At 38.0% G+C, this 22222-nt stretch overlaps 1 protein-coding gene across 1 annotated transcript in view; it reads left to right on the top strand.

Annotated features, from left to right (window-relative positions):
- Positions 1-3147: 3147 nt before the first annotated feature.
- DSG3 (desmoglein 3) overlaps positions 3148-22222 on the top strand; it is a 32723-nt gene continuing 13648 nt past the window's right edge. Inside the window, exons 1-10 of the mRNA XM_061399678.1 lie at positions 3148-3444; positions 12724-12759; positions 13264-13392; positions 15025-15180; positions 16023-16167; positions 16792-16958; positions 17942-18070; positions 18374-18559; positions 20889-21160; positions 21947-22086. Of these exons, the coding sequence (XP_061255662.1) occupies positions 3397-3444; positions 12724-12759; positions 13264-13392; positions 15025-15180; positions 16023-16167; positions 16792-16958; positions 17942-18070; positions 18374-18559; positions 20889-21160; positions 21947-22086 (1408 nt within the window). The 5' untranslated portion in view covers positions 3148-3396. The remainder of the gene's footprint in view (positions 3445-12723; positions 12760-13263; positions 13393-15024; positions 15181-16022; positions 16168-16791; positions 16959-17941; positions 18071-18373; positions 18560-20888; positions 21161-21946; positions 22087-22222) is intronic.

Below are 22222 nucleotides of genomic sequence, written 5' to 3'. Positions count from 1 at the left end.
ACAAAAACAAACAAATTAGCAAGTGAAAACACGCTGAGCCCAGAAAGGAAAGACACCACCCATCAGGGGTAACCTCAGTCTACCTTCCTCTCGCCTGGTAAACGTGGCCCCAATACAAGGATGTTTTATTACCTTACTGAGCTCACCAATCCTGCAAAGAAAAAGAAGTGCTAGCTTGAAGTATTGTCTAGAGCACCTAGAAGATTAGGGGAGTCCTGTCTGCCCACCAGTGGACAATGGGATATGTCCTTCCTTTCTACAACCCTCCTTAACTTAGCCTGCATCAGGCTACGGATGGTATATAACTCTCCTACAAGGGTGCCCATACTCTATTTCACCACCCAACCAAGAATTTACTTACTGGCATTTCAAAATACAAAAATGAAGTACCAGTTAAATCCTTAACCTGTGTTTAGGTCAGGAAAAAGCAAAGTGATAATTAATATTTTTAAGCCTAATTAATAAAAATTGTCAAAGAACTAGAATTTTAGGAAAGGCAAATCAGGAGGAAAAAAAATGAGCCATACCTAGAATTTAGTCCACAATGCAATTTATGGGTATTCCTAGGAATATCATAATTCACTGCTATCATTTTTAAAATCTCTTTTGTCTTTAGCACAATAATTGTTCTCTAAGTAATGTCTGACTCTGCAACCCCATGAACTGTAGTATAACAGGCTCCTTCATCCTCCACTAACTCTGCTTTGAAGAAACTGCAAGATATTATAGAAAAGGAAGCAACTGAAGTTCATTTCTTCTCTTTTTCCCTGCCCCAAAGTTTAGAATGTTATACATAAAGACTTTCTGTACTCATATTATTTTTAAAGAACTTTCTTTTCTAATTGTAAAGCTAATACGCTCTTTTTAAAAAAAATTTTTTAATGTATACAATCATAATGAAAAAAGTTAAATACATTCATAATCACTTTATTCAAAAATAAGTTCTAGTATATTATGGTAATCCATTCTAGTTTCTAGTTTATATGTATTTCTTTTCATTATCTTATAATAAAATGGCCCCAGTACACAAACATCTAAACCCAAAACTCTCACCAATTTTAAACAAATTCAGATGCTAAATTCACAAGTAACCAACATTTCAATTGCTGAACTATGCATTACACACATCAGTAATAAGTTCAATAAAGCTCATCTCAGCTTCTATGCTCCTAAATTTGTTAGCTAGTCCTGTCATGGAGAAACCACTTCCGAATTCAAGAAAGACTTGGCCGTGTGCTTCAGTCTTTCCAAGTTAGAAAGGATTCAGTATTTGTTCACTTTATGATTCTAATCAAAAAGTGAATAAAATACACATTATGAAACTTAGAAGGAATTCTACAAAGGATATTAAACCTGAGCTTTGGAAAATTTCCAAGTTTTTAACAATGCACTAATTATTCCTCCATTAGCATCAATACCCAACAGATTTGCCACAAATGCTATTTAAGGTATACAATGTTAGTCATCAGTCATAAAGTGTTTTCTGAAAGTAAATAAATAAAGCCAACATTTCTTATAAATTGGTGGTGGTGGTAGAACTTCAATCACTAAGTTGTGTCTGACTCTTTGTGACCCCATGACTATAGCCCACTAGGATTCTCTGTCCATGGGATTTTCCAGGCAAGAATACTGGAGTGGATTGCCATTATTTTCTCCAGGGGATCTTCCCAACCCAGGATCAAACCTGAGTTTCCTGCCTTGTAGGCAGATTCTTTACTATCTGAGCCACCAGAGAAGCCCATTTCCTATAAGTTAGTATTGAATAGTTTTGGCTTTGCAGCCATACAGTCTCTGTCCATTCTCAACTCCCCTCAACTTGGCCCTTTCACCACAAAGTCAGCCATTTACACCACATAAACAAATGGGAGTGGCTGTGTTCCAATAAAACTTTATTTACAAAAACTTTATCACAAAATCAAGATTTTTTTCTGGAAATGGGCGGTAGTGATGGCTGTACAACAATGTGAATACATTTAATGTCACTCAGCTGTAACTTGAAAATAGTTAAAATAGTAAATTTTATTATGTATGCTTTACCAAAATGTTTTAAAATACACACACAAAACCCCCAAATGCACAACATTTTGCCTATAAGGTGTTTCTTCCCAACTCCTTGACTATGAAATCCTTTCTGTCTGAAATACTCTCATTAAATGGTTTTTCTGAAACTAAAAAGCTTCCAAAACCTGATGCACAAATACTTATAAAGATAATATTGTTCCTCTACCAAACCTTTAAAAAAAACCTGGAATGCTGAAAGCACAAAGGCTTCAGTAGTTGTGGCACACAGGCTTAGTTGCACCACAGCATGTGGGATCTTAGTTCTCCAACCTAGGATCAAACCCACGTCCCCTGCACTGGGAGGTGGATTCCTAACCACCGAGCCACCAGGGAAGTCCCTGCAAACTACTTTTTTTTAAATTTATAAATGAAAAGAAATACAACAGAAAGATGTCAACTGAGTATTATCAGATACCTGATTTTGCAACACATGGTTTACAGATTTCAAATATCCAAGGCACCATTTGTATTTAGTCTAATTTTATTTCTAATTGTTTTCACTCAAATCCTATTATTAGCAACTGCTTGATGTGATGATTTTCTTCTTCAGATCTGCAGTTTCTTTCAAAAAATATATATATTGCTTAAAACCTAAAATAAATTTTGCGTGTGTGTGCTCAATCGCCCAGTCATGTCTAACACTTTGAGATCCTCATGGACTGTAGCCCACCAAGCTCCTTTGTTCATGGGATTTTTCAGGCAAGAATACTGGAGTGGGTTGCCATTTCCTTCTCCCGGGGATCTTCCCAACTCAGGGATCGAACCAATGTCTCCCGCACTGGCAGACAGATTCTTTACCACTGTGCCACCTGGGAAGCCCCGAAAATATATTTTGCTCAACTTTAAATCTACTCACACACACTCAAGCTAAAAATAAGTGCTCTTCCACAAGTTAGATTCGGGGGAATTTTGGATGTTTTGTTTTACTTTTCAGTTTTAATTGGCACCATGAGAACCAGCCAACTAGATCCTTTTACAGTGTAGTCAAGGCTAGATTTTGCCCTTCGACACTGTGATTAGTTTATTATTCATATGGTACCTTCCTATTAGAACTGGTTTTTAGCCTGTGAACTTCTCTTTCAGCTTCCAACAAAGGATTTCATTGCTTCAGGAATTGAGGTGTGTCTAAGTTTTTACCTGGGAGCAAAAGTGATGCAAGCGTTTCTGGTGAGACCAATCCTTGGTTTAGGGTGGGGAGGATCTGCATAACAGGCCATCTGCAGACTGCTGAAGACAGGAGAGACGCTGAGAAAGGGCTTTCTTGAGACGTCGTATGCCGACGGTTGGAAGGACCAAAGCGGCAGCTCCCTTCGTTCACCAGGGAAATCAGAAACCATGGCTTGGCTCCCTTTCAGAACCACAGGGGCTCTGGCCATTTTAATGGTAAGTCCTTTTTTTCCGCCCCCCGCCCCGCTAATAATTGCAAACTTTCCTGTTTCCCTCCTTGTTAGAGAATGTTAATTTGATTGCTGAATCCCTATTATAAATTCTAAAAGGAGTTCAGTGGAAATAAACATTTTAAAATGAAACTGCAAAGATTACCAATTTCCCCCTTTTGTTGCTGTTGTTTTTTTTTTTTTTTCAGTGCTGTATTTTCACATGGAAAACTAAGCCAGATAGAAACGAATTTGAAAGTTGCCATTTAGCATATTTAGTTGGAGAACTAATTAATCCTGATTGCAGGTCTATTTTCCAAAGTATCTTCACTTTCTTTAAAGTCATGCTTTTATTCATCTTTTTGTTCAGGCTTTTATTCTATTACACAAAGCAAAACACATAAAAGAGAATGAGGTCTATTTCCCAAGGTTATATATACCTCTTAAGCACATGGCTAAGAATTGTACATGCCTGGTCTTGATACCTGACATGTTTTTAAGTAGTCTAAGACCATTGAATTAAAATCAAAGCAATGTTTGATTCTGGAGAAGTTGGGAGGGTTATTAAGAAAAGAATGTTTATGTTTAGCCATTATGTGCAAAAGATATCTAATCTTTAGGGAGAAAAAATATTTTATAAGCCAGTTTTCCAGAAAAGTAAAACTTTTGCTGACTGGGAAAGTTTTATATAGTATTAGATAAAAGAGTAGTGGAATCTGGAGAGCAAAGAACTAGACTAGATGTTACAGACTAGTGTGCTCCTTAACTGTATTGTTTTAGTGAAGGAAAAAACTGGTCACAATATTATCAGTTCCACATAGATATCAAAATAGTGAAATACACCATAATGAATATTTTTTAAATCCCTAATACTAATTCCTCATTTTATCAACAATAAGTTGGGTTTGCCTAAGCATCAGTTTCCCTCATGTCCTCATCTAAAAAATTGAGATAATTGGACTTCAAGAAGTTACAGGGAGATAGATCTCAAGAAAGAACTTTCTAAAAATTAAATATGCTTAAAATTAGAATAGACTGCCTGTTAGCCAGCATTTCTTAGCCTTCTCTGTCATGGCAATGGTCAAGCAGAAAATTGGTATCACACCCTTCTGTTCGAGTCTATTTCTATTATGACAGTGTAACTAACTGTTTGGGCAATCTAATGAATCTAATTGACCCAAGAATGTTGTAAAGAGAAATCTGGCAGTTGTATGACTTCCCCGCCTTTCCAGATGGTCATTTCTGAACTAAATGAACTGTAGGTAGCCTGATCAGCCATCTGTCCCGATCAATGACCAGCCTGGGAAGTTAGGGGATATGCGGCAGGGTGTGCTGGAAGTGTTGTTGCAGAATTGGACTGCCACATGCTTAGGGGAGTTTCTTTCCCTTCTCTGATGTGTACCCCTCTCAGTTACCCTTCTGGTTCTGGAGTGGCTGTAAGATCCTTACACAGAGGGCTGTTTTATTCCTCTTTGCATCCCCAATGCCTACCATAAAATCTACCTTACAGTGGACACACAATTGTTCAAAGAATGGGTAAATGAATGATTGAATGAGGCCTCTCTAAACTATAACCCTTACCACAGTGCCTCTATAATCCTAGTCATGGGGGATGCTCCCTCAGGAAAATTTTGCAGGCTCACATACGAAAACACACAAGTTATTTACACAATATAATGTCATATATAATTATTTAAGTGGTCTAGAACTGCTCTGTCCAATACAGTAGCCACTAGCCACATGTGGCTATTAACCACATGAAACGTGGTTGATCTGTATTGAGATGTGCTGTTAAGCATAAAGTATACATTATATTTTGAAGACTCTGTATGAAAAAAAAAGAGAACATGCATGCATATGTGCTCAGTTGCATCCAATTCTTTGCAACCCTATGGACTGCAGCCTGCCAGGCTCCTCAGTTCATGGGATTCTCCAGGCAAGAATACTGGAGTGGGTTGCCATGCCTTCCTCCAGGGGATCTTCTCGACCCAGGGATTGAACCTGTGTCTCCTGAACTGCAGGCAGATTCTTTACCACTGAGCCACAGGGGAAGCCCAGAAAAGAACATAAAATATGTCATCAATAATTTTTATGTCGACAAAAATTGAAATGACAGTATTTTGGGTACATTTGTTAAAAATATGTTGAAAAAATTAATTTCACCTTTTTAACCTTTTTTAATATGAATGTTAAAAAATTTAAAATTCGATAAGTGATTCACATTGGTTACTTTATTTCAACTGGACAGTGCTGGTCTACTCTTAATCCCATTAGTGGAAGGCAGTGTCAGTCAGAAGTGAGGTAGGCAGGGACTTCCCTGGTGGTCCAGTGGTTAAGACTTTGCCTTCCAAAGGGTGTGGGTTCAATCCCTAGTTGGGAAGCTAAGATCCTGCATGCCTTGGGGCCAAAAAACCAAAACATAAAAAGTACAGAAACAGTATTGTAACAAATTCAATAAAGACTTAGAAAACAGTACACATCAAAAAAAATTCTTTTTAAAGTAGGCAAACCAGGTTTCATGGACCAGAAGAGATTCGGGCTGCTCTCTGATAAATATAGATGGGCCACAGGGACATATATTTTGTCATCAGCCCAGCATGAGCAAAGGCAGGTGCAACTGCAGCGCTTGCCTAGGGGCAAGGGCTAGTTTGGCTGCCTTGGAGAATCCGGATGTGAGTTAGAAGAGCAGATGAGGGTCAGACAGAAAAGTGCATTCTGTGAAGGGCAGTGAAATTCTTTTAGAAGTGGGGAGCCACCCAGAGTTTCGAAATGGTGTGGTGATGGGAGAAGAACAATGTCCTTAAAAGCATTGTGGAGTGGGAATGTACATCTTTTGTTATTGAAGGGTGGGGTGTGAAAGTTGGAAGACCTGTTCGGAGGTTTTGAGTTAATTCCACCAACCTATGACCACACAAAGGTTGCCTAGAGAGGTGATACATAAAAGCTAAATCACAGACTTCAGCCTATGCCTGTACCACTGACTCACTCCAGGTTTTGCTTCCTCAGCTGTCAAATAAGAATAATCATATCCCCCTGACTAATGAGAATGACCATAGTAAAAATGAAACAGCAATGAATGCAAAAAAGTGTTCCGGAAAATATAAAGTGCTTTGTAGGACTCTACTTCCTATTATTTGTAATATTTTAGTAATGAAGATGAAACTTGATAACGCCTTAATAGTCTGCCTTCCTATTTTAAACAACTACTGACATTAGTTTTAATGTCAAGAACCTAAATTTTTCTTGAGTGAAAGGGCATATCAAAAACAGTTATGAGATTAATTTTTTGAAAATTGGCAGAAAAAAATTAAACCTGAATTTTAAATGATAGTGGGTATAGGGAAATAACACAATTTTAAACTTGGAGCATTACCCCAAATTGTAACTGCTTTAGTCCTCTAGATTCATTGAGAGGGGACTGTGTGAGGAACACTAACATGTTGTAAAATGTAACACTTCTCTGTCTCCCATGTTTGCTTGATCCGTTTTGCACAATACCAAGTAAACATTTTGGGGAAAGGTTTTGTGATTGAAAAATACTTGTCTTCAAAGATTTAAACTTTTCAAAACAATGTTTTCTTCAAAGGAGACTACTGGTCAGTATTACAGAAGTCCATTAAATCTGAAACACGGTCTGTCGAATAACACTCCTATAGCATCTGAACAATAAGCCATTTAATTTCATGTTACAATATTATTATGTAAAGATTTACTCATTACAAAACTCATACAAGCGTTTGAAATCCAAAGATGTTTAAAGCACAATGTTTTAAACAAGTTAATAGTGTTCATGCTGAGAAAAAAATATAGTAGTTTAAATACCAAGCTCTGAGTTAGAATGTGTTCTAAATATAGCAGTGGTGGTGATTTAGTCACTAAGTCATGTCCAACTATTAGGATCCCATGGACTATACCCTGCCAGGCTCCTCTGTACATGGAATTCTCCAGGCGAGAAGACTGGAGTGGGTTGCCATTTCTTTCTCCAGAGGATCTTCCCGACCCAGGGATCGAACCAGGGTTTCCGATATTGCAGGCAGATTCTTTACTGACTGAGCTATGAGGGAAGCCCCAAATACAGCAGAACACCCTTCAACCACTTTCTCTAGAGAACATCCAGAAAGCAAATTGTTAGGAAAAGAATTGTATGCTAAGTGGCCCAGATTTTTAACAGAAGGAAAATCTTCGACATATCCTTCCTTCTCTTCATTGATGAAGCAATCCAATTTCCAATGCTGGTGAATATATGAAAATTAATTTCCTCCTGAACCTCTCCAACAGTTAAAATTCTAAAATCAGAATAACCTTGCCAAGCGATTCACGCCAGCCCTGACTGACGTGCAAACCTTGGGAAAGATGTGATTATTTACTTCCATCAATTACCATTCCCAGTTGCTTAATACTCAAAACCGGTTTTCATTTAGAACTAGAAGACTTGGTGTCCGTGATGCTTCTCATAAACCTCTTAGCCTTTGGCTCTTCCTTTCCAGTTAAGAGTCAATCTGATAGCCTAAGGAGAGGGTTTGCTTTGTGAAGTTCATTACAAGAATTACACAGGCTACTGGTTACTATCCATAATTATACTCTGAATAATTGAATCCGTGTAATGTGCACATGTTCCTTGTATGACCGCTGCACAGTTGACCAGGCTGTACACTGCACAATGCCAGGAGGTATGTTCACATACACTACAATGTGAACAATGTCCCCTGGAGTTGCACAGGCGGCAAATCATACCATTGGACAGTGGAACACTGGTTCTTATCTCTTTCTGAGGCTCAAGAAAGAGTTCTATGTGCCTTGACATGAGTAATAATAATAAAAGATCATATCACAGTGGCTCTTTACATCTTTTTTACGTCCAGAGGTAATTAACACTTATTAAGCAGTTACTGTAGGCTAGGGTTCATCTATGTGTTTCAGACCTGTTAATTCATTTAATCCTCACAACAAACCTATAAAGTTAGTAGAATTATTATACCTATTTTATAGATGAAAAATTAGATAATGTTCCCAAGTTTTTCAGCTAGTACATGATGAGACTAGGATTTTAATTGAGGGATTCAGGATCCAATGTCCAGTTTTGTATTTCTACACTTAACTGCATCTTTGTTCTTGTTGTCTAATGACTAAGTTGTGTCTGACTCTTTGTGACCCCATGGACTATGGCCCGCAAGGCTCCTCTGTCCATGGGATTTCTCAGGCAAGAATATTGCAGTGGGTTGACATTTCCTTCTCCAGAGGATCTTCCCACCCCAGGGATCAAACCCGCATCTCTTACGTCTCCTGCATTGGCTGGTGGATTCTTTAGCACTGAGCCACCTGGGAAAAAACTGTGTCTTACAGAGTACTTAAAATGAGCTCCTGAAAAAGGGCTTAATTTTCTAAATTGAATTTACTCTAAACATCAGTTATTAAAGTGTTGAACTCTCCTAAATTAAATACTTCTTAAGTAATTAAACATAAATATTTTCATTCAATTAAGGAAATTTCCTTGATAAACATGAAGCTTATTAAAATACTTCTGGATTTTTTTAAATCTTAATTTCAAAAATTTGATACATATCTATTGATCTCTCTAATCTGACACATAATCTTGCATCTAACCAATTATAAAAATAGTATCACCAACATATATACATACATATATTTCATGAATTTTTCAAAAATAATTATTAATTTTAAAAATCAAGTTTAAAATTTGTAATGATTCCTTTCAATTACCCAGCTCATTTTGCAAATTTCCCAGAGAGGAGTGGGTGTGATCTTATCGCATGCAGAGAAAAATGGCCATGCCTTATGCTGGCTAGGACTGGCTTCCTGAATCCAATGCATACTCAAACAGTCTGACCTTCCTTCCCCACTCTGAAGTTTCAGAGTACTCTAAACAAAACCTTAGCCAAACCAGTAAAAAGCAACTGTTATTATATAAGATTTTTAAAAATCCAGTCACCCATATCCTCAAAATAAATTTATTACAAACCTACCATACTCAATAGGAATCTTAATGATATAACTACATACATTTTAGTTAGCAAATAGGACACATGAATATCAAACCACTTTATGTCGCATGCTTTTTATTAACTTAAAAATCTTATTTGCTTTTAATAAAACATTTCTAATTCTTATGTATACCAAGGCATTTAGACCATATCACTGCTTTATAAATCATACAGTCAAAATTATAAAACCATAACCAGAGAACACAGGGAAGAAAGAAAAATAAATTCACAAGATACAGAGTGTTTTCTCCACGCTGCTATCTTCTAGACTCTAGGCTACAAAAAAGACAACTTAATTGATTTACATTATCAAGAAGCTATTGAAATATTTAGTAGATATACAAAATAATTATACGAACAATGTAACTAAAACAACTAAGTAGCTACATGTAAGTACTAATTAACTCAAATAGTAAAGTTTTTTTTAAATACTTGGGAATAATGTAAAGCTATGACTAAATGTCTAAATACATATTTAAAAAGCACTGCATTATTCAAAAGTGTTCTTAGTAACTGTCCCCATATTCCTAAAAACACAACAAAGATTATATTTTCACAATATTCCCAAAAATTGGAAAACATTCCTGGTGAGCTGACTTTGAAAGAGAGGATGGGAAAGAGTAAAGGTTTGGCTGAGTAGCTTCTTTAAGGGCTCGGAGTCAAAGAAATGACTTAACAAGTAAGAAACACCTGTCCACAATGCTCGATTTCCACAGTTTAGGGTTTGTCCTTCCTTCACTTCCCAGAAAAACAGAAATCTTGTCTTAATGTCTATTAGAAGAATCATTCTCCACAGGGCTAGTACAAACATGATTCATATTTTCAGGATGACTCCAGTTTTCCTGTAAAAGGGATCATGCCTGGTCCCTCCCTCCCCTCACGTGGGGCTGAGTTGTTCTTGGGAACTGGGAAAGGTGTGCAGTGACTTCACTGCCCTGATCTTTTCTCCCACATAATGCATGTGTGCATATGTACTCAGTCGTGTCTGACTCTCTGCGACTCCATGGACTGCAGCCCACTGGGCTCCTCTCTGTCCAGGGAACTTTCCAGGCAAGGATACTGAAGTGGGTTGCCATTTCCTTCTTCAGAGGATCTTCCCAACCCAGGGTTCGAACCTGCATCTCTTATGTCTGCTGCATTGGCAGGCGGATTCTTTTTCACTAGTGTGACCTGGGACGCCCCCAAGTAACTCATGGTACTGTTTAAAAAAGAGCAGCAATGCTGTAAAATAATTTTGAGATCTGTTATAACCACAAGTCATGGTCTTTTTCCATGACAGTTTTAACAAACATCCTTTGAAATAAAGATTTTACTGAAATTTTTAGAATGGAAGCGTCCTCACATCCTACGTCTGATATCATTTTTCCTTTGGTTCAGACTGGGACTTGCCTCTTTATTATAGCCTTCCAAAATAAGCGACGTAATAAATCTACATTGTTTCAGGATTAACTGCAGCCTTTGCCAGGAAGAAATCTAAATTGACTATCACATAACTTTTTTTCTATGATTCGTTTTTATTTTCTATTTATCTACACTGACTTAAGAATCTAGTGTAGTGGTGATGTGCACACTTTAGAGTCAGGCTGCAGAGATTCAAATCTGAGGGCTGTTAGTTGGGGCAAAGTACTCATTTTTTCATGAGTATTCTCTTTTTCTTCATCCCTGAAAGACGGATTACAGTATCCTTCAGATGGCTGCTGTGTTAAATGAGATAGTAAACATAAAGCTCTATGAATAGCATCTGACACATAAAACATAATTCTTTTGTTCTGATTTATTTTTCATAATCTTTTTCCTTCCAGATTGTCTTCAAATTAATCAGTGAGTCAGAAAACAGTTTTTAAACATCTGCTAAGGGATCAGTAAGGGATAGCAAAAAACAATAATAATAATATAGAAGCACCGCATTTGGAAAGTTTGCAATTCTCTTGGCTCGACACCATATAATGCACATAAAACCATAAGAAATAATAAATCACGGTAAACCATTATGGGCTAAATTGCACAGAATATATGTTGTGCAAACTTAGAAAAGGAGACATCAGTAAGGACAGTTTCATGGAGACTGTTGGAACTTAAAATGATCTTCAAGGATGAGTAATACAGTATTCAAGTGTGTGAAGATAAGAAGAATGCATTCCAGGTAGAAAACAACACTGAAAATGACACAGATGAAGGTTCTGTATACTCCTGAGAAGGTGAAGACCTAGCCTGGCCTGGCTTCATCTTATCTTTATTTCTTTTAGATCAGTAGGAAAATTAAGCTCAAATTTAAATTGAACTAGTAGAGCAAAGATGCACAAATCCCCATTCCATAGCAAACAGTACTTGTGATTGGAATAGCACATCCCCATCTTTTACATTTCATTCTCTAAATTAGACTGCTGCTGCTGCTGCTGCTAAGTCACTTCAGTCGTGTCCAACTCTGCTCGACCCCATAGGCGGCAGCCCGCCAGGCTCCCCCATCCCTGGGATTCTCCAGGCAAGAACACTGGAGTGGGCTGCCATTTCCTTCTCCAATGCATGAAAGTGGAAAGTGAAAGTGAAGTCGCTCAGTCATGTCTGACTCTTAGCGACCCCATGGACTGCAGCCTACCAGGCTCCTCCATCCATGGGATTTTCCAGGCAACAGTACTGGAGTGGGTTGCCATTGCCTTCTTCCTAAATTAGACTAGTTCCTTTCCATTCTCTCAACTCTTATATGACTAAGAAAATGCCTTGGTCTGGAATTGCAACTAACGAAAACAGCGTTGCCAAGTCGGTAGAGTAGGTCACAGCTTTTAATAATCTCCTGTGGTACTTTCTGAAGCTTATTAGAATGATGCTCACCATTGTTTCCCAAAGCAATAGCTTCCATAGCTCCTGGGAAGTGTTTATAGAGCAGCCAGGTAAGAAATGTCTGGTTGTTGCAACAACTGTTAGAATTTTGAAAAGTCCAATAGATTCCCCTGAACATCATTAAAATTCTACAATTAGATTACACAACTGAAGGAACTATTTACATGAAGACTATTTTCTTTTTTGCTCTTTGAATACTGCTTCTCCAAATCTACCTCTTTCCTATTTTTATTATTTTTAATTGGAGGATAATTGCTTTACAATGTTGTGCTGGTTTCTGCTATATATCAATATGAGTCAGCCATAGGTATACCTGTGTTCCCTCCCTCTTGAAACAGAAACAACTACAATATGAACAGCAGAATGTAAAAATCAGAATTATTATCTTATGTAATTACTTATTTGAAGAATTCATGTTTAATTTGACTTTATTTAAATGTCTACAGGTGGTTCTTTTGGTTCATGGAGAATTGAGAATACAGGTAAAGTATGAAAAAGATTTTTGCAATTAAAATAGTTTAGTTTAAAAATTGTACTGGAAAAATAAATATTTATTTAATATTAAAAATTACTAAATAATTTAATTGTGAAAATACAATTCTAACAACTAACCTAGTAATACTTTAATACTAGCATGAATCGATATCATTATTGTAATTTACCTCATGCATTCTTTTGTCTTATCTTAAAAATATCAACTGATAAACCAGTATTTGTGCCCAGAACAGTTAGATGTTGTGCAATATATATAGGAAATATAAAATATGGTTAAATGCTAATATTAAAAATCATATAGCTCTGTAGCTGTGTTAGTTATTTACTGTTTCTTCTTTGCATGATAGTGTAAGGGAGAGAAAATTGGGTATTTAACCATTTTAAATATCTTGAAACATAGGAGACTCCCCAACCTAGGTGTCTGTAATTAATACTCAAAGCAAAAATTTCCAACAATGTGCATAATAAAATATAATCCCTTTTTGAATAAGACAAAAGGACAATACGAAGAATATGAGACCGCAATACAAGGCAAAAGGAGATACAAACGTGAGTGGGTGAAATTCGCAAGACCCTGCAGAGAAGGAGAAGACAACTCGAACAGAAATCCAATTGCCAAAGTAAGTCTTACGAGCAGAAGCAATGTGAGTTTTGAGAATAAATGTACTAGGTGTAAATTAGAATAATGCGGAAATTCCAATTAGTAAGATACAAATTGAGGAGTCCATAGAACAAATAATCTGGTATTTTCAATAACACAAAAAATACAACAATAATGGTATTAATAATATCAATTTAAAAGAGAAAGATGAAGGAGTTACAGCTTCCAGAGTAATTAAAAATAATTAAGAGCCATTTCAATATATTTCAATGGATATGCCTTTTGGGATTCAGATTCTAGCAAATGAATAGAAAAATGTATATGGCCAAGTGCTTTGTTTGGGGCAGCAAATTATCCTCAGAGAATGTGACTGTCTTTACCAATAATGTATTTAACACGGGTTCACTGCAGGAGTTATGACAATTTCACAAGCTGAAAACATTCAGGATAATGTCTCTCAATAAACCCAAAAATACCATACTCCTAATCAAGTGCAGATTAATCACACTATTGTTCCAGGCAAGAGAGGTTAAAGGCATAGAGTCCAGATTAAGTTGAGGTGGACCTTTCTACCAGTTGGTTCTCATGAGAGTCAGTTTAGTCAGTCACAGCTGATGTCTGGCTGCCAGTGCAAAAGCAAAAGTCCCTTATCACTAGAGCACGCTGCTAGGGAACAGAGGTAGTGGCAAGCAAGATTACAGTTTTCACCACTGCCAGGCAAAAGATGCCTTGCCCAGGCAGGAGCTAATGCCCCAAGCTCTTCAGAGAGGCACTTAGATCAGCTAAGAGTTGCCTTGCCCAGACTGAACACTCTCAAGAAGTCCTCACAAACTGTTCTTATTTAAAGCTTAAATGTCTCCCAGCCATAGTGACTTCTCCACGCACTTGTATCAATAAGCCCCAGTGTTGCTCAGCAAGAGCCGAGCTGAATGTATATTGACAGTCACAGATATCCACAACAACATCCTGACAGCTTCCTCAATGCAAACAACCACACTCTTAAAGCAACTCTATTCCTAGATAAAAACAAAAAAGTAGATTTGAAATCATAGCAAACCAATATACAGCAATAAGACAATTAAAGATGGTTGACAATCAACATTGGATTGGCCATGTATTCAGAACTGTTGAAGCTGGGTGATGAGATATATCAGGTTCATTATACATTCTAACTTTATAATATATTTGAAATTTTCCCTATTAAAAATTTAAAGATTAATAATAATAAAAGCAATTCATTCTAATATTTTTAACACTTAGTATATTATCACTTTCCATTTTTTTCTCCAGCTTCTCCTATTTAAAACTAAATGTCTTTTGTGTGTGTGTGTTATCTGCTAAGCAAGGAGGCATTCAGTAGTAGCCTTGTCCTTGACTTTCTCTCAACCTTTTAACATCACCATGGTGACCACAGTCTGGGCAAATATTCTAAGGCTGGAAAGGTTAAGGTACGTTGGTCCATACTGGCCAACAGAGGAAACAATTTGACTTTATTTCATATTCCTAGTAGCTATCAAGGCAAAAAAATAAACAACACAGTGTCAGAAAGCATGAATAAAATGAACAGATGACTTGAGAGTGTGGAGCACAGGGGGTAAGGAAGAGGCCTGAGTGATGATCACCTTAACATTTTGGGTATTTTGGACTGCAGATTACTTCAGACTTCGAAGCAACCCAGAAAATTACCTACCACATCTCGGGAATAGGAATTGATCAGCCCCCTTTTGGAATCTTTGTCGTTGACAGAAACACTGGGGAAATTAACATAACAGCCATAGTTGATAGAGAAGTAACCCCAAGCTTCCAGGTAAGTGTGCGTCCTCGATATCACCCTTTCCCTTGTGGCAATGACTTTAGAAGGTTAATCTAGAAGGATATCAGTGCATGAATCCATCCACCATCAAATAACAAAGAGCCTTCCTTGGATGTTCCTGGTGATCCACTGGTCAGGACTCTGGGCTTCCACTGCAGGGGCTGCAGGTTCAATCCCTGGTTGGGAAACTAAAATCCCACAGGCTGCAATGTGCAGCGTAAAAGTAAAAAAAACAAATAAAACAAAGAGCTTCTGAAGGTTGTGCCCCTGAAGGAACAACCCAGGAGGGTGTATGAACACTGAACTCCAGCATGCTTCTGGCCAAGACTTTCAGGCTAACAGTAGCAGCCCACAAGAAGGGGTAACTTGGCCAACTAGTCTACCCAGAGTAGACACTTCCCTACTTTGTCTCCTCTTTGTGAAAAATATTTTTCCTCTTTGCACAAAAGAACTGTATATGCTGCTGCTGCTGCTGCTGCTAAGTCGCTTCAGTCATGTCTGACTCTGTGCAACCCCAGAGACGGCAGCCCACCAGGCTCCCCCGTCCCTGGGATTCTCCAGGCAAGAACACTGGAGTGGGTTGCCATTTCCTTCTCCAATGCATGAAAGTGAAAAGTGAAAGTGAAGTCGTTCAGTCGTGCCTGACTCTTAGTGACCCCATGGACTGCAGCCTACCAGGCTCCTCGGTCCATGGGATTTTCCAGGCAAGAGTACTGGAGTGGGGTACCATTGCCTTCTCCGCTGTACATGCTAGGAGAGGCCTTATCTCGACAAGTTTTAATAATAAGCAAACTGGTGTTGTAGAACATCCATTAATGTGTCCTCTCCTTTTCTAGATTACGTGTCGTGCTCTCAACGCCCTAGGACAAGACGTAGAAAAACCACTTATACTAACAGTCAAAATTTTAGATATAAATGACAATGCTCCAGTATTTTCACAAAGCATATTCCAGGGTGAAATTGAAGAAAATAGTGCTTCGAGTAAGTCTTCGGCAGTAACTACCACTTTTAATTATTTTTGTTTAACTTTCAGATACAAGCATGATTATCATACATCATTTTATTCTCTTAGTTTCATCAGTAGCTTTGTAGAAAAATCCATGAAGACAGTCTGGGTCTTCCTTGCTAATATTTGTGATTGAGCTACTTATCCACTGCCATTGTACTTCTAGGCTATGGCTGTGTTATCAAGTCAAAGCTTATTCTAGTCACAAAGCTGAAGAGGGGGCTTTAGACAACCCAGATGCATCAGCTGGGCCTTCTTAGATTATAAGAGACAGAGACACTCTCCTTACATGGATAACTGGGGGGAAAGGGAGAACATAAAGCCATTCAGCAAGGGTAAAAAAATGAAGAGGAAACGGTCTCAACCTCAACACAACCAACCAAGGCTTAGTGAGAAGTGGAGGATTTTTATGGAAGGCAGCACAGGTCAACTGACTCCGTCACCTGACTAAGAGATACTGCACGTGACATGTAGTTTTTTGGCATACAGATAGTTTTAAGATCTTAAAAGACAAAGATCAATTTGAAATGGTGTTGGATATTTAACGTGAACATAATGTCAATCTTTACATAGCCTTTAATGAACTTCTGTACTCCTAGACTCACTGGTGATGATACTAAATGCCACAGATGCAGATGAACCGAACCACCTGAACTCTAAAATTGCCTTCAAAATCATCTCTCAGGAACCTGCAGGCACATCCATGTTCCTCCTAAGCAGACACACAGGGGAAGTCCGCACTTTGACCAATTCACTTGATCGAGAGGTAAAGCAAGGCTCTTGGGAGCATTCAGTAACTCAGGATTCAGTTGTAAGCAACCCAAGAGAGGTGACTCCCTTCTACCTAAGAAGGAAAGAGGGAAGGAAGAGGGGTTCTCTGGATTCAACTGACCCAACTGAGGGACGCTCCTCGCATCCTACTGTGATTTTGCTGGGGTGGGTTGTGTGTCTGAGACCTGCACAATCGACTGTACCTCAATAAATGAGTATCCCACATCCATGGAAGTTAAACTGAGGGAATAAGAGAAGGCATTGTATCCACGGACAGAGACTGAACTGGGGCTAATCCCTCATGTGATGGAGGAAAAGGAAACTTCCTAGGGAGAAATTCGTATCTGGAATAAAGCCTTCTCTGATGCTGTGCTTTTTCTCCTGACTTCTTTCCATTTTACTCCTGTTTCTAGAACACTAGAGAATCCCCAGGAATTACCTGATGGTCCCATGGTAGAGCTTCATGCTCTCTCTGCTGAGCAACCGGATTCAATCCTTGGTTAAGAAACTAAGGTCCCACAAACCACATGGAGCGGCCACAAGGGAAACAGAAAAAAGAATCCCCTTACTCTCTCTTCTCCATTGTTCTATCGACACATCTCCAACAACGCACAAGACCCCATCAGACTCTGTATTACTTTTCCACAAGTGATTTTCCAAACAGACCAGTAAGGAAGCTCCATAAATGAGCTTCCCTCAGATAAACAGAGTACCATCCTCATTGTCCGTTTCTGCTCTTAGTGCACTTTCCTGCCCTAAGAAGCTCACAAAAGAGAAAACTTGTATCAGCCCCATAAAGACTTCCTCCTGTGCCCCACGTGCTTCGTCTATGGTGGACAATGAAAGTGCATGTGGTCCTTCTAGAGAACGAACCATGAGTTTAAATATTTTCACTTCCTTCCCATAGGAAGCAAGTAGTTGTCATTCATATCCCTGACACTAGAGATTAATCATTTTTCTTTTTTTCCCCAAATTTAGCAAGTTAGCAGCTATCGCCTGGTTGTGAGTGGTGCAGACAGAGATGGAGAAGGACTATCATCTCAGTGTGAATGTAGCATTAAAGTGAAAGATGTCAATGATAATTTCCCCACATTCAGAGAATCACAGGTGTGCCTTTTATTCCTTGAAAAATAATTACTTAGAACATAATTATAAAATAATTATATATATATGTTTATATATATATTATGTTATACCTTACCACCATAATTTGGGATTTGCTGGCTTGCTGGCTTTTAGTTACATTCTCTGCACTTTTCTTTTAAAATAAACTATTGTAAAAGATAAGAATTCAGGGACCAGCAAAGAGCCAATACATAATTTGGGAATTAATGACTAATGCCATTCAGAATGAATATAATTCTTTTAGATAAAACCTGACATTGAAACTTAAATTCTGCTTTTTTTCAGTATTTAGCAAGGATTGAAGAAAACACTTTAAGTTCTGAGTTGCTTCGAATTCAAGTAATAGATTTGGACGAAGAGTTCACTGATAATTGGCTTGCAGACTTCTTCTTCACGTCTGGAAATGAAGGGCATTGGTTTGAAATAGAAACTGATCTCAGAACTAACGAAGGTATCCTGAAAGTAGTTAAGGTAAGGTCTGATTTCCTTTCAGTGGGAAAAACATTCTGTATTCACCAAAACTGTTACTTTATGTTAGCCGAAACTGTCATAAATAAACCTTATTCACTTACAAATAATAATATCACTTCTCTACATAAAATATAAAACACACACAAAAGTAGACAGAATTTTGAAAACACAGCCCCATTTCCTAAGGAGACTTTTCTTAACATGTTGATTTATTTCCTTCCAAACTATCATCCTTTCTACAGAAACACAAACACACTAATAGATATATATGTATCAGTGTGCCTGTTTTAAGCACAAGAAAGTAACACATTTCCTGACTTAAACTCAGGAACAGACAAGAATACATTGAATAGTGGCTTGTGCATTTGTCGACTTACTTTAAATGGATTAGCTACAGTCCTCGGAAGGGAAAAACGGCAACTTTTTCTAGGAAATGGGAATATATAAACTAAGTTTGCAAAATAATTCAGTAAAACTTCCATTTAACAGACTTGGTTACAACAGACCCTTCATCTGAAATAACATAAACCTATTTATGTCTGCCTATTGTATAGACTAGAAAAATATTACCACTGTTTTAGGACATTCCTTGGCATAGGACATTGGACTATATGAGCTTCTCTCTTAATTCCGTGAGTCCAGCAGAATGACAGACCCATAATATTCCCTTAACAGGGTGACTGCTGCAATTCCAGATTGCTGGAAGCCCCATACGACTTCCTATTACTCTGCTTTTCAGAGAGTGAGCTACAGCCCTCCTCAGTTGCAAGGTTTTGTTATAGTCTGGCCCTGACCTTCCTTCCTATGGCCTGTGCTGCCGCCGGCCTTGCCTCCCTCTCTTCGAGATGCTGGCAATCCCTTCTGGGTAGACTTCCCCACCCCCACCTCCTGTGTCTACCCCCCTTCATTCTCCGTCTACCACATTTTTCTGAAAAACAGTTTGGACCAATTACTGTCCCTTAAAAACCTTCCTTGTTCTCACTGGCTGTGAAAATGGCCCTCAGTTAAAGACTGTCCCTTTGAATCCGCTGCAGCTTCTCCTAGCCTGTGGGAACCTAGGAGTGGTTGGTCCAGTTTGTCTTCAGGGAAGGCTGAGCAGCTCCTCAGGGGGCTCTAATATGCAGCCAGGGTTGATGACCACCTGCTGGCCTTGGAGATGACCTTCAACCCCCTCAGAGTTGTACCCCAGGCCTCTCACTATCACCAGCTCCCTATCACCTTCTGCTAAATCTGGCATTTACTCTGACTGAATGACTCCTCCTCACCCTGAAATGCTCACATGAAAACCTCTAGGAAGCCTTTCCTGATTTTTCTCAAGTCCAAGTCTTCAGTCGCCTTCACACAGAGACTCTACCATCTCTTTGGTCACTTAGCCCTTACATTCTAATGACCAGTTTGAGCATCTTTCTCTTCTTCTCCACTAGGAAACCCTTGAGTCCACAAAACCAGGCACTGCCAAATGAAAACTCAAATCTAGACCTCATACCTTATTTTCAGTTATACTCCAATGTAACCAAAATGAACATTTCCTTATCCCGTCACCCTTAGAAAATTTACTAGTGAATGAAAAGAGCTATCCTGGGATATCTCTGGCCTTGACTTGTGCCACTTCAATATGAGAGTCAAACAAATAGTGAACACAAAAGACCATATGAAAATGGTTCTATGGAGAGTTGGTGGGCCACCCTCTCACTGCTCTACAGAAGCCTATGTGACAACCAAGTTTAGTAAGATAATTTGTCGTTTCTGAATTTTTTTAAGTCAGGAAAGATATTACTGTACATGAATCCACTATTTCCACTGCAGAGAATTCACTATTCTGTGAGTGGATGTAGCTACCATTTACAGGAATGTATTGTGGGTCGTAATTTGTTCAGTCCTTACAACAATCTGATGAGGTAAGAGTTTTTTTTTCTTTTTCAGAAGTAAATAGTTGAGGATCAGAGATATTAAATATTGTGCCCTGAGTCACACAGCTATTAAGTAGCAGAACCAGGATTCAAACCAAGCAACAACAACAAATTTGGAATTCTTTCCACTGCATCACACAGCCTAAAGAAACTGTAAAGGTGTTTTGTTAGTCTTAAAAGAGATAACTGTGCTTCATAAGTATCTGTCATCAAACTGAGGTTTCATAAGCGAAGAATTCTGAAGGACCCTCATCAGAGCATTACAATCATCTGTGAAACCGTTTTGCTGTATAGAAAAAAAGGATTCATTCATAGAAATAAAGGAGTCATTCATAGCACATAACATAGAGTTCTCTGGTCCTCTTACCTGATCATATTTTTGTGATACTTCTTTCCTTCTATTTTTATTTTTACTCTAGTCTCTAGATTATGAACAAGTACAGAGCATGCAACTTGGTATCGCCGTCAAAAACAAAGCTGAATTTCACCAATCCGTAATCTCTCAATATCAAGTCCAGTCAACCCCACTCATAGTTCAAGTAATAAATGTGAGGGAAGGAATTGCATTCCGTCCTTCTCCCAAGACATTTACTGTCCGAAAAGGCATAAGTAGTAGACAGTTGATCAATTACGTCCTGGGAACCTATCAAGCCATTGATGAAGACACTGGTGAAGTTGCGTCATTTGTCAGGTGAGAATAATTTTTTTAATATCTCGTTATTCCTTGATGAAGTTTCTTTTACTTTTATTGAAGTTTAGTTGGTTTACAATGTTGTGTTCATTTCTTATGTACAGTAAAGTGACTAAGTTATAAACATATAACCTTTTTTCAGATTCTCCATTTCAGTTTATCACAGGATATTGAATATAATTCCCTGGGCTGGACAGTAGGACCTTGCTGTTTACCTTGACTAGCTTTAATTTATAAACTATTGCAAAATAATATCTAAACTACTCTATGCCAAGAATATAAAGAGATACAATGGTAACCAACTCAAGGACCTATATAACTCAGGAAGAGATGTGCTATGAGCTAAGGTAGCATAAACATAAGTGAAAGCGGAAATGAAGAATGACAGCCTGTCTAGTGAGATCTAGAAAGAGTTTCATGCAAACTTTCAGTTGAGCCTTAAAAAAGTAGAATTTCACCAGAAGACCATGGTGTAGTCAGACATAGAACAGTACGTACAAAGCACGGTGCCTAAAATAATAAAACACCATGAAAAGTTGCTGCTATAGTATAAAGAACAAGGACACAGTTATTTTACTGAGCAGAGCAGAAAATTTAAAAACCAGGCTAACATATTCTTAAGGCTTATGAAATACTCCTTGTCTAGGCTAATATGTTAATTTTCTGCTGCTTTTTAAAAAGTATATTTCAGAGTCTTATGAAAATACATTAAATATAAGTCATTTTCATTAAATAGGTAACATTCCATGTTTGGAAAAAAACTTACTGTTTTCTGTTATAAAACAGATATGTCTTGGGACGTAATGATGGTGGTTTGCTAATGATTGATTCAAAAACTGCTGAAATCAAATTTGTCAAAAACATTGATCGAGACGTTACTTTCATAGTTAACAAGACAATCACAGCTGAAGTTCTGGCCATAGATGGTAAGAAAAAAATATTATTCCAATTAGCATTTTTTTATGAATAGATGCTTTTGATTACTAACATATTACATTTATCACTGCATGCATATGTGCTAAGTCACTTCAGTCATGTCCAACTCTTTGCAACCCCATGAAC

Source organism: Bos javanicus, chromosome 24, assembly GCF_032452875.1.
Source record: "Bos javanicus breed banteng chromosome 24, ARS-OSU_banteng_1.0, whole genome shotgun sequence".
In the NCBI taxonomy this organism is placed as follows: Eukaryota; Metazoa; Chordata; class Mammalia; order Artiodactyla; family Bovidae; genus Bos; species Bos javanicus.
This window is presented reverse-complemented; position numbering and strand designations above follow the sequence as displayed.